Below are 14,151 nucleotides of genomic sequence, written 5' to 3' on the forward strand. Positions count from 1 at the left end.
GTGAGCACACTGCATAGACTTGCATTGATTTTATATCAGGTTAATAATATTTTCTATGACCCTTAACCCACCCATCACAGAAACATGTCGATTTATAAGCCTTTTTAACTAGTAAGGACCAGTAAAATGTCCTCACTTGTCAGTTATAATATTTCACTATATAAGTGAGCACATTTGGCCCTCACAAGTATAGCCAAACATGCACTTTTTTTTAAAAGATGTCATATTGTCCACTTTTGCAGAATTTTATTTTATAAGTGATGTTTGTCAAGATTTCTTGCACCAGAAGTTGTAATTTATTAAACAAACTATCTTTGCTACTGTACCTTTAAGACTTCTATATGTAAATCGTGAGAAAACTGCAATTTTAACCAGTGCTCCGGGACGTGTGAGGAGTCACCTGTCAATTGCGTCATACCTGCGTTACCCTCGGTTTCCGATTTTATTTTGTAGAAACCACGGAAACACCAAAGACGCTTTAATATATTACATGTTTTAATAGACAAGGAAACAACTGTTTGGTTACATTTATAGACCGAAAACTAATTATTGTTATATAGCTCAACACGTTTAGTCTTATTGTTTAAATCTAATTTTCTTGATTTTTTTTTATTTTTATTTTTTTTTGCGAGTACCATGCTTTACCATGCCTCAGAGAAAAAACTTTGTCAAGTAGCTAACATAGCATAATCAGATGCAGCTTTATTTTTAGTGACAGTAATACAGCATTTTCTCCATCATACAATAAGTTTTAAAATTAATTGCATGCCATTTATCAACACAAAGACATCCAGCATATGATATTGTAAAATCGATCTATCTTACTGCAGTGTGTAACAGAGTCTCAAAGCAGCCGTCGAGCGAACGCACAGAGTAACGTTATAACATCATTTTCAACACACTCAAATGTATCTAATATGATAAACAGAGCTGTGTTTCCTCATTCTCATGACCGGAAAAGCGGAAGCGGCGCCGGCGACTGTGTCATAATAAAAGTTCCTCTGTGAGGCGTGTGTTGATCAATCGCTCCAGCTCCTCGTTCAGCTCCACAACACTCGCTCCTGCTCTGCTTCATACTACAGTAACATTAATAATCGCATCCACGAACATGAGTTCTTTTTAAGTCCTATCGCTATTCTTTTGCACCGGCTGTTGAGGTGAAGACCACATGTCCCAAGATTCCACTCTCAAACTTGGCGTCATCAAGCTACGCCTTTGTTTTGAATATGCCTCTAGCGACCTCTAGCGGACAGAAAATATTACATATTGCACCTTTATTTAAAACTGTTGCAGTTATTTCCCTTATTAAAGGGATAGTTCACCAAAAAATCCACAATATGTTTTTCTTCTTAAATCAAACTGCTGTTAAGTGTCACACATTATCTGATTAATCTTTAAAGAGAGTCTTGTTAAAATGTATTAATAAAATATAACATTGTGACAGAAACCAGTGAATCTGCCTCAATCTGTGCTGTTATTGGACTTTGGCCCTCCTGTGAATTTGGCACCGTCCTGATATATTCTGATGTATTACATCACATGAGAGCTCAGCATGTTTGCAGCGCTGTTTTTTGTGCAGTGACGTAGTTGTCTCTCTGTAATAAAGTTACTCCTTTTCTGCTCCTAATTTTGAAGCAGCATCTTTAATTCAAACCACAACCCTCAATGATATGAACCCAGATTGCAACATACTTTGGACCCCTCAGAAATGTTCTTTTCCCATAAAACTGCAGATCTGTAGTTAAAGAAGCCCTATAAACCTCCACAGAAAGAGCAATAATGGTTTCCGTCTCTCATTGTCTTTCCTTCTTAGTAAAGGTCTGTAGTTTTCAGATGGATTATATGATGATAAAATCGTCAGTTTCCTGCCTGATCATAGTATGACGCTGCTTGAATGAGCCAAATGACTGCCTTTGGTCTACTTTGTGTTTATGTTCATGCGTAGTCGCTCAAGCTCTGACATGCCCCAGGTATTCCACACACAGGAAATGTTTACCAGGTTAAATCACACTTCAGAAAGAGTTCAAATCAGTGGACTGATCTCATTCCCTCATCCACACTGAATGAGTTTAATCTAATGAGACATACCTGTTTTTCTCTTCAGATCTACAGAAGCCTTGGTTGAAAAAGTGTGTGTGAGAGAGAGAGAGAGAGAGAGCTGGCATGGATTTGTGCTTTGACTTTGTTCATTCAAAGTTTGGAGTCCAGTCTGTGTGTCTCAACAAAATAATACTTAATTTAGGCTAGTTTAACTCTGTCTACAGTTGAATTCATTTTATATTGAGTTTCCCCTCAAATTTCTACTCTCAGACTGATAAAATATAATTAGTGGAACCCAATAAGCTCATTTTACTCAAAGCCAAAGTTTTATTGTTCCTCGCTCACAGTGATCCGGCTTAATCCGCTTTCACTCTATCCTGTTTCACACACACACATTTAACTCTATCCATTAATCGAAAAAAAAATCACATACTATTTAAAGGCATAGTTCAGCCAAAAAAGACGGTTGTCATCGTTTACTCACTCTTGTGTTGTTCCAAATCTGTGTGACTGACTTTCATTTGTGGAACACAAAACATAATAATTTCAAAATGGCTAGAGGATTGTTTGCCAAACAAAAATAAAAGGGGACGGTTGGACTGTCAAGCTCCAATAAACAACAACAACAAAAACCCAACATTCCTTTATATAAGGGGAAAACAGTGTCAATATTTATTGAAAATGTCAACCACTGTTATAATTGTCAAATCTTATTTGCCCTCATGCTTAGATATTTCAAACAATTACATGATCTATGAAAGAAAATAAGGCATGGTTAATATTTTTGGAATGATATGTGATGTGAATACATAATAGATATAATTTTGGAGTGAAGTATTTTATTTTACTGAACTTTGAATAAAATCTAATAAATTCTATACAATTAAAACCGAATTTAAATGTTCACCCAAAAATGAAAGTTATCATCATACCCTTGTCGTTCCAAACCCATGAAACTTTCGTTCATCTTCCAAACACAGAAATTTTTTTTTTGAATTCAGTATTTTTTTCACATCATTATATTGTTTAGAGCAAAGAAATAAATGAAAAATAACATTTTTGAAAAATTGTATTTTATTCATATGCTATGCCATGTCCTCTGTAGTGGACACCAGGAGTAAGTTGTTTAAAAAATAAAATGACATGAAATGACATGTATAGGCAAAAACATTTTTTTTTTTATTTTTTTTTTTACCAATACATTTTTAGGCTTCAGGATTTTTTTTAACCAAACTTTGTATAAAGATGATTCTCAACTATGTTATGAAATATATAATGGAATTAATTGATATACCATTTTACTTTATGCAATATGTGGGTAAAATGGCCATACATCGGTTTTCCCATTCAGTACAATGTATCTATACACTGTATTTAATTTGCATATTAATGTGTTCTTGGAGCAACATGTAATGAAAAAAGAAGTGTAATAATGGGAGCAATAATTGGCAACATTTTCATAATAATATCTAATAATTAATATGAATATTGATATATAATTTATTTCCCTATTCACTGATAAACATGCTTTAAGTCCTGTTGTCCTCTACAGAGGTCATGTATGAAATCAATGTCCGTTTCGTAACAGAAAGTCATATTTTGATTTGAAACCCCATAACATTTTCCTGAGATGTTGATTTATAATAAACAATTTGAAAATTAATCCGATTTAAATGATAATTACAAAATATTATCATATTTCCATAAGAGTGCTAATTTTCATTTTCAGTCACATTTAAAGGTACAATATGTAAAATTTTTCCAGTAAAATATCCAAAAACCACTAGGCTAGTGTTATATATTTTGTCCAGCTGATTACTAACAATATCTCTAATGTTTTCAACTACTTGTAAATCATGAGAAAATCCCCATTCTAAACAGTGACACGGGGCAGTGCAGTCGCCTGTCAATGACGTCAGTTACCTTTGTTACCACCTTTACTGACGTAGAAACCACATGACAACAGTGCCGTGGACAAATGCGGTAGTAGTGTCTAGTGTCCAACAAACCACTAGTTTGCTTCAAGCAGTTCCTTATTTACTTCTTGCACGTTTTATGGTGGATTGTGTTACTTATTTATGGAACATAATTACTGTTTACCATCTGCCGCTGGTTCTGTCGACAAGGACAGCTCCCGTAAAGTCATGACCGGAAAAGCGGAAGCGGCGCCGGCGACTGTGTCATAATAAAAGTCCCGCTGCACGTGAGGTGTGTGTTGATCAATCGCTCCAGCTCCCGCAAAACTCGGTCCTGCTCTGCTTCATACTACAGTAATGTTAATAATCGCATCCACGAACATGAGTTATTCCAGACTCAAATCCCTATTCTTTTGCACCGTCCATTGAGATGGAGACCACATGTCCCATGTTTCCGCTCTAAAACTTGGCGTCATCAAACTACGCCTTTGTTTTGAATAGGCTTCTAGCGACCTCTAGCGGAAAAAAATATCACAAATTGTACCTTTAAAGACCAAGAAGTTGTTGTCATGGCGAAACCTCTAAAAATTTGGTATCTCTGCAAAGCCCTGAATGTGCTCTTTACAGGACATCCAGACTGTGACATGTATGATGTTAGAGACAATCACTAAAATATAATGTCCACTACAGAGGACAGAAGTCTATTTCTGGGTCCCAGGAGGATATATCTGTCCCTCCAATGAAAGTCCATTCACCCAAAGCTTTGAAGTTCAAAAAGTTCAGAATTAGATTGTAAAAGTAATAATCCACATGATGTTTTGGTTTAATTGACTATCAATGGAGAGAAATCTCTCAGATTTCATTAAAAGTATCTTCATTTGTGCGTCTCGAAGATGAACGAAAGTCTGAAACTACATGAGAAATGAGAAAATGATGACAGAATTTGTATATTTTAGTGAACTATTATTTTAATGTTCTTGACTGATAGTGCATACAATCTCATGCAGAGTTCAACTTTGTAATACTTTGACATTAGTTGACCATGACCTGCAACAAGAGAGAATTTTCTGTAGTTTTATTATTATTTTTTTTTTAGTAAGACTGTGGTTTGTGGTTTAAAAAATGTTCAGTGAAAAAAAAATAAATAAATAAAATGATCCCTTAAAATTACAAGCAGTGGCACTCTGTGTTTCTTTCTGTATCCTCTGACTTTCTCAGCTGTGGCCTAGCTTACTGAGGTCCTTTATTGTTGTTTGTTCTGTATTAGACAGAGCAGCTGCACTGCAGGACTGACCCCCAAGTTCTGTAAAACCATCATAATGTTTCATAAGATATCAGATTTTCTAACTTTTTTGACTAAAATTGACTATAAAGATTGAGTAAATCCGTAATAAATGATTTTGTGTGTGTGTGTGTGTGCAGTAATTGTTTTGAAGCAATTTTCTTTTTAGCAGACAAGGGCTGCTTTCACCGGGCTGATACTGTAGCAGAGAGGAAGCACTTCTTTGGCAAGACTGTAGAGAAACTGATTACAGCTTTGATGTTTTGGTTTCAGTGATTATATCCACTGTTATTGCAATAACTGAAATACTGACCTGTGATCTAGGAAGGCGTCTCATTTTAATAATACACACAATAAGCAGTCTTAAAGTAAAATTATGTAAGTAAATGAATAGTTGTATGTTATTATCTGTAATCGATCTCGAGAACAGTTCGAGTCATGAGTTGTGTTTGTGGTGTCTCAGGTGTACAGCACGTTCTCTAATGAAGACTACGACCGGAGGAATGACGATGTGGATCCTGTGGCCGCGTCTGCGGAGTATGAGCTGGAGAAACGGGTGGAGAAGATGGATGTGTTTCCTGTGGAGATAGAGAAAGGTGAGGATGTCTTTCACATAATACATTTTCCGGGATTGATAAATTAAAAAGAAAAAACAACAACTATCAAATCAGTTTGACTTCTAAAGGCCGTATTCTAAACCTCTCTTTTTTTTTTTTTTTTTTTTTTAATCAATCAACTTGTAATGTTATACAGGGTTTTTCCACACCAGAAACAGCCATAATGTTAGTTTTCATTAATATTTTTTCCATCCTCTCACTGACTCACTGATCCATCTTTTAAAGTTGGGCATTGACGCAATTTTCATGATTTCCTTCTATCTGTCACGCCACACTAAAGTGTGCCAAAAATGGTATTTATGGTTTGAATTTTGCAATACAATTGACATCATTTGAAAGCTAAGCCTTTTTCATATAAAAAGTAACAAAGCACCAAGCTTATTGTTATTATGGATGGGAGGCGTGCTACAAATAATGTTTAGAGACGTTTTGTTCACACATCACCTGAAAATGGCATAGACCAAAAAATTGATTTGTAGGATTTAAGAATCTATATCAGTTTATCAAAATGAGAATAGATTAAAAGGAGAGGTCAGTATTTTCAACCTTTGAAGGTGTTGTCACAGTATTAGTTTTAGTAAATATGGGCAATTACATGTTAATGATTTCATTTTTGTAAACTCTTCACCATAATTTCTGAACAAAGCACTTTTAATTTAGTTCCAATTAATGTTTTGCTTGAACTGGGGAGGAACTGTGAATGTTAGAGTATGTCTGCATCAATTGCTTCTGAACTGATGTTTCTAATTCAATAAATGTCTGATAAATGGGCTTTTTAAAGACAACAAACCTGTTTTTCTTATTTCTCTCTCTTTTCTCTTTGTGTAGGTGATAAAGGGCTGGGGATCAGTATTATAGGGATGGGAGTTGGGGCAGACCAGGGTCTGGAGAAACTGGGCATCTTCGTCAAGACCATCACACAGGATGGAGCCGCAGAGAGAGATGGGAGGTGAGATCTTCGAATTGATCAAAAGATTAAAAGTTTGGACGGGTACAGTAGAATTTCTCACAACAATCAGTAATTTACTGATCAGGGCAGTAATTATTAGTTACCATCTGTGACATACATCTGGAAGGTCACATGTATTCTCCTTTACATAGAGTTTTTACACCTGCTTTTCATCCATCACACAAAAAAACACCGGTCTGATTGCTTAGAAAAGCAATCAACAGGTCCTGATATCATCTATCAGATCTGCACAATTAATCGTTAAAGATCATGTTCTCGCACACGATCTCATTCCTAAATGACAACGATTCGCCTGTCTATTAAACCTTTAAAAATTCACAGCAGAACATTCAAATCTGCGTTGGTGCTGCCCCTGACCCAGAGAGAGCAGTTGTCATGTAGGTATGAAACGGCTTCACAACAGTCTTTTGAACATCACAGTATGGTTGTGTTTGTTACAAATATTTAAATGATCACAGAAGTACTGTAAAAGCCTATAGTTCGGATATAAACACTGGTGTCTATGGTAGCGATCAAAATAGAGTAAATCACCTTACGAAAGTAACTGGACACTTCAAATAAAGATTGGATCAGTTAAATCATTACACCTGTAGGCGGCGACAAGCAACTGTTAAAAAAAAATATTTGTCATTGAATCATTCATTCAAGAGATTTGTTCAAAAATGCTGATTCATCCAGTAATGAAACAAGTGAAGTATTTATGAGTGAGTCATTGAATTAGAGCTGCACGATTCTGGATAAAACACGATTTTTTGGTTTCAAATAGAGATCATGATTCTTCCACAATTCTGAATATATAATTAAAGAAAATAACTGATAAAATGTTAATTGCTAGACTCTAATAGACCCTTCGCAAAGGCCCGCCCCCCTTAGTTACTGTTGCTTTGTCCGACAAGCCATGGTGCTGTCACGCCACAGAGTGAAAAATACATCGCGGAGCAAAGAGGATACTGACAACATGTCGACAGACAAGACAGAGCAGGTTACTTATGATATTAAAGTCCCAGCTTTCAAACTGTGTAATTTTTTAAAGAAATTCGAACAATAAAAAACGTTTTGTGGCTCTTTAATGTGCCATGACCGATTTCTGTAAAGCCTCAGCTCAAGAGGCTCGTAAACCGATCATTTCTTACTACTAGTTAATTAATAGCATCAAATAAACATGAATGAACATTTGAAGGAATGTTGTTTCAAATGTGGAAAGATGTCAGTACACAGCATTTTTCAAGTTCAATTCCACCGAATTTAATCTTCTCTTAAACTTCTCTTAAACTCCTGACTGCTTTGTCGGACAAAATGGCAGATTCGGTGTTATGATTGGTTAGATCGCTTGTCAGTCAAACTCCCGGCAAAGGGTCAATTGCTGGAAAAATGTTTGAATGAATGGACCCTTCGCTAAGCCCCGCCCTCCTTAGTTACTGTTGCTACGCCTGTCAAGCTTTCGCGTCTGGCAAGTCATTTACAGTGTGTATGCACCGGTGTCAGACATTTTCAAGGAGATAATTAGTCATTTTGGAGAACAGGTGAAATATCTGAGAGAGCAAGACAAAAGGGACTGGAGTACGCATTCAAGGGATATATCCACGACATATGCAGCCGATTAGATAATAATTTGATCAAAATTGAAGCTAAAGCTCCCAGCGCGAGCAGCAGCCGCCTCATATGCTGACCATTCAAATGGGAAACACACAATTTATTGATGAAAAGCTTTGTTCATCCACAGCAGGTTAAGTGAAATTTGTGAAAATAACCTAATAATTATAAATCAAACCGCTTATCCATAAGTCTTGTGGAATAAACACAAGACGTTAGCCTGACCACTTTGCAATGATAACATTCTCCCGCTTATAATTTTAGCACGCGGTTTTGCTAACGAGTACCTACTGTTTCAATGGGAGGAAGCAAAATCTGACAGGGTAGCACAAATTGTCAGAACACCAGCATTTCTCCACTTGGGTTTTAGGTGTCGGGAAGGGAAAAAAATTCTACCACCTTGTCCAAACTTTTAGGATACCAGGTATCAGGTTAACAACACCATCCATAAGCACAACGCTTCGGCATGTTCCCTCGCTCAAGCTTGACAGACCTCCCGCGCCTAGTAACGGCTGCTAAACCACGATTGGCCTGTGGCGGTTTTTGGGCATGGCTTAGCGAAGGGTCAACTATTAAAAAAAAAAAAAAAAAGGTTTTGAATGAATCTTTTGTATGATTCAATGACAAATACATTTTTTTAACAGTCACTTGTCACCTACTAGTGGCGAAAGATGTAATTGATACAACCGTTATTTGAAGTGTTAAGTTAGTTTCTAAAGGTGAATTGCTCTATTTTGATCGCTGCCTTAGACATCCGTGTTTATATACTAACTTTATGTCAGTACTTCTGTGATCATTTGAATATTTGTAACTATTGTTGGGTTAAAACTGCTCTCTGTGGCTCAGCGCGGCAGCACAAACACATTTGAATGTTCAGGTATGATTTTGACATGTTATGACATGTTTGACATATTATAGTTTAATATACGCGGGCGAATTGTTGTCATTAATAAAATAAGATCGCATGGCTGTTTGTATCGCAATCTTTTTGCGATTAATTGTACAGCTCTACATTGAATCATTCAATCAAACGATACGTTTTAATACTTCATTCAAATTAAACATTTTTAATGTTTAAATTATGACTGCAGCAATTAACATTTTGTCAAAGCCTCTAGTAAATTACTTGTTATTTTGTTTACTTTGTTCAGAATCATTTTCCTTATTTAAAAGAAAAGTGATTCTCAATTTATCAAGAATCATGCAGCTCTATTATAATTATTATATTATAAATTATCCTAATCAGACTATATATACACATGGGGCCAGTAAGATTTTTTTTGTGTGTGTGTTTTTCAGCCAGGATGCATTAAATTGATCAAATGTGATAGTAAAGTTTTACATTTTTATATTTTATTTCTATCAAATAAATGTGATTTCTTTTAAACTTTCTATTCATCAAGGAATCCTGAAAAAATGTCATGCTTTTCACAAAAATATGAAGCAGCACAACTGTTTTCTTGATAATCAGAATGATTTCTGAAGGACCATGTGACACTGAAGACTGAGTATTGAGTATTGATGCTGAAAATTCAGCTTTGATTAAAGGAATAAATTACATTTCACAATATATTCAAATACAAAACAGTTATATTTTAAATTGTAATAACATATCACAATATTACTGTATTTTTAATCAATTAAATGCAACCTTGGTGAGAGTAGTGGTGAGACTTCCTTCAAAAAAAAAGTAAAAAATCTGACCAACCCCAAACTTTTGTGCGGTATGCATGCCGTTGAACCCCGCTAGGGTCATTTTGCAGCTGCAGTAGCGGTGGGCATGTTGTCATGTGCTGCTTCCTGAGGGCAGCTTAAGCAGGACACACATGTTTGATCTCTCTGATGGGTGTTGAACATTCTCTGTCCAAACACACTGCATTTATGTCTCTGTCACAGTATGGAAAACACACTCTTCCTCTTCCCTGTGACTCTCAGCACTCACCACAAACTGCTGAATGGTGTTTTAAAGCAAACTGTTTGAAATACTCAATGCTGTTTGGAAAAAGCAACCCAGCTGGGTATCAGGCCTCAGAGGTGTCAGTCATAAACATGTTATGATGTATAGTTAGTGGGTCATGAGAGCAGATTAGTTGTGAGAAGTGTTAGCAGTCTGTATTACCCAGAGAGGTGTGTTTACTCGTTCATGGTGTCATGAACATGTGCTTAGCATGTATTTCACATGTCACGGTGCAGCACATTGACAACAGTGTGAAGTACATGGAATGAAAAGATCCAGATGTTTGACGTCGTCAAAATGAGAACTTTTAGAGGATCACATTACAGTGTGGTTTGGAGCTTTGTTGAGGGCGATGTGTGTTTTGTAATCAGATTTTCAACATTGATAATAAAAATTGAGCATCAAAAATAATTGATGATAATTGAGCAGCAAATCATAATATAAGCAAAAACATCTAAAAGACTTTTTCATGTTTAAGTTACTTTTTATTTAAAATAAACAATGATGAATATCTGCATATATCAATGCAAGAGTGGGTAGTTTTTAAAACTAACATTTCACAACACCGGTTTGAGGTGTTTGTCACTAATATTGTTTGCTGTTCTGTATGTAACTAAGAATACATTAATAGTTGCTTAATGAGACATCTGAAATTGGTTATTTTTTGTCATTTTAACATTAAAAACCTCATCATGTTCTTTTCCAGGATCCAGGTGAATGATCAGATTGTGGAGGTGGATGGCATCAGTCTGGTTGGTGTGACGCAACTCTTTGCTGCGACCGTCCTCAAGAACACAAAGGGAACAGTCAGGTCAGTCCTGCTTTGTCTGTCAGTTACAGCAGTGGTTCTTAAAGTGTGGGGTGGGCACGGGAGATCCGAAAACAAACAACGAAAACAGCCGCGGCAAAGGCATTCGAGTGCGTGAATGGTGGTTGGCTCTCTGCTTTATAAAGTGACACCAAATGCCAATTCCTCCAAAACTTTCTTCTTCAGACTGTTGAATTTTCACCATCTGAACATATAGAAGATCCTCGGCTTAGAAAAGCACCTCTACAGCGAATGACATCACAAGCTGCTTTTGTGAACTTGCTGCTCCGCCAGATTTATTTAAAGGTTTAAAGGGGGTTATGGGTTATAAGTATTAGGAAAGGACAGAAAAATCTCACATTCAGTCTAGTTACTTAAATGCGGTAATTTTCTAATAGTCTTGTGTTTTCAGACTTTTAACTGTAATGTGTGCCACATCATACCTTAATCTGACCTTGAACACCTGACATGTAAGGCCACCTATCATGGCTGTTGTTTTACATGATCAAAAGGGGCTTATGGTGTGTTCACACTTTTGATTAAAACGAACTCCGGTGGGATTTCTCTGTTAGTGCGGTTCATTTGAATAAGTGTGAACGCTGCCATCTGAACCCTGGTGCACACCAAACAAGTGGAGGGAGTCTCCTGAAAAGATGGGTCTCAGTCCACTTCCAAATGAACTCTAATGCGGTTCAACTGAAATCTGAATGCAACACAGACCAAAGACATCAAAATGAACCAAAAACAGGTTGTGATGTCACAAGATGCAACCCTAAAAAGGACAGAATGCTCAAGAATACTTGTTTTTTCTCATCATAGGAGCTATACCCATTACAGTTCAGTACAGGCGTTAAAACGGCAGATCTTCATTTGTGTGTACCGGAGGGATTCCTGCTGCTTTTGACTCCTTTTCACATTTTATAAGCTCTTCACAAGTTCACAGCTGCTCAAAATACCAACAAATGTACATACATACAGTGAGCACATTTAGCCACAGCATTGTTTTGGATGTTTGGGAAGTTCTGTCGCAAAATAAACGTCATTAAAGCTGCTTATTAATATTATTATTATTATTATTATTATTAAAATTTAGGTTTGGTGTTAAAAATTACAGTGTGAACTCTAAGCGAACCAGGACGTTTTTGGTCCAGACCAAAAGAACTAAGGGTGTACTCACACCAGGCACTCTGAACTATGCCCGAGCGCGTTAGACTCCCAAAGTCCAGTTCGTTTGACAAGTGTTGTCGCTCCGTTCCGTGCTTGGGTGCGGTTCGTTTAGCTGTCCCGGGCCCGCTTGGAAGAGGTGGGCCAGAGCACGGTTCAGTTGGGCTCGAGCACGGTTCGCATGCAGGTGAGGCTAACCATGCCTGAGCACGGAACATCTACTACTTTTGTGTGCGCTACTGTCAACAATACGACGGCTAACATTTTCATTACTGCTCCGCAGGGTTGAGGAATAACGGAATACATGTAACGGCATTACGTAATCAGGATACAAAAATCCAGTAATTTTAATTCATTACAGTTACGTCAAAAAACGTAGTAATCAGATTACAGTTACATTTTGAAAAAAGGTGGAATACTATGAGGATTACAACTGTTTCATTTAAAACTAAATAAATCATTATTTTGCCAGAATAACACATATTAAGTGCTGCTTGATTATACAGTATTTCCTGGTTCTGTTGCCAGTGATGACTTACGGGAGCCACCCGCTGGTGCATGCGCAAATAACACCCGTTTACAATCTCCTCAGACACAGATTGAATCACTGCTGCTTGTTGAAACGTTGCTGCCCACGGGGAAAGCGCTTTCACTTCATGGAAATTTTGCTGCTATTTTGTTTTCAAAGAAGAAAATGCAAACAACATGGTTGTACAGTGCAAACTCTGCCTTCCAGCTACGAAAACACTTTCTTTATCAAAGGACTAAAACATAATCTTTAATATCATACTGTAGGCACTAGATGTCTGAATAGCCCTTTTTTATATATATACAGCTATGGAAAAAATTAAGAGACCACTCCAAGCTCAGAAATCAATGTTAAGTGGTCTCTTAATTTTTTCCATAGCTGTATATATATTTATGTATTTATTTATGTATTTATTTATCTATCTGATTGATTGATAATCAATCAATCAATCAATCAATCAATCAATCAATCAATCAATCAATCAATCAATCAATCAATCAATCAATCAATCAATCAATCAATCAATCAATCAATCAGGGTTTCAGGTATTCCCAAGTTGTGGAAATGAGAAATGATTGCTTAGTTTTAATAGGTTTTAAAAGTAACCAAAATGCTAAACATTAAAATGAAAGTAGAACAAACATAAACAGAAATGTTTGCTCCGAGCTTGTTCAGTTTGGTTATGATCTAATGTGACTTTTATATTTTTAAGCTCAAACAACAACAACGATAATAATATTGCAAAAGATAATTAATCAGATTTGTAAAATATTTTTTATTGTTGAGACCCATTCAAAAGTATGGAACGTGTAACATTTAAAAAAAAAGTTGCAGAAATTGAGAAGAAATAAGTTTAATTTAAATTTAAAAATGCAATTTATTTATAGTAAAGCTGATATATAAAAAATATGTGACCGTGAAGAAACCCAAAAGTAATCAGATTACATTACTTTCATATTGTGGTACTTGGATTACATTAATGAATACTTTTTTTATGAAGTAATTTGTAACTATAACGGAATACATTTTTAAAACAACCCTCCCAAGCCTGCTACTCTGATAGTACACTTATCAATTCATGCAATTAATTTGAGTGTATTTTGGTTTCTAACGGGTCTGATTCTCACTTTATTGATGAACAGGAATTGTAGTTTGGGAGTAAGGCTTAACACACTCTTAAAGTTGCTCTATCTCTTGGAGCCTTCAGAACATCACCAATTCAGGGTTTGTTTGTTGAGACATATGAACCCTCCGTGGAGAATAGACGTCTTAAAT

The 14,151-nt window shown here is 36.1% G+C and overlaps 1 protein-coding gene across 3 annotated transcripts in view; it reads left to right on the top strand.

Moving 5' to 3' along the window:
* ppp1r9ala (protein phosphatase 1 regulatory subunit 9A-like A) overlaps window positions 1–14,151 on the top strand; it is a 70,999-nt gene that overhangs the window by 23,350 nt on the left and 33,498 nt on the right. For all 3 annotated transcript variants that reach the window (XM_067409277.1, XM_067409278.1, XM_067409279.1), the window contains exons 3-5: window positions 5,702–5,834; window positions 6,684–6,804; window positions 11,082–11,186. In XM_067409277.1, the coding sequence (XP_067265378.1) occupies window positions 5,702–5,834; window positions 6,684–6,804; window positions 11,082–11,186 (359 nt within the window). The remainder of the gene's footprint in view (window positions 1–5,701; window positions 5,835–6,683; window positions 6,805–11,081; window positions 11,187–14,151) is intronic.

The sequence above is a fragment of the Chanodichthys erythropterus genome, chromosome 14 (assembly GCF_024489055.1).
Source record: "Chanodichthys erythropterus isolate Z2021 chromosome 14, ASM2448905v1, whole genome shotgun sequence".
NCBI classification, from domain to species: domain Eukaryota; kingdom Metazoa; phylum Chordata; class Actinopteri; order Cypriniformes; family Xenocyprididae; genus Chanodichthys; species Chanodichthys erythropterus.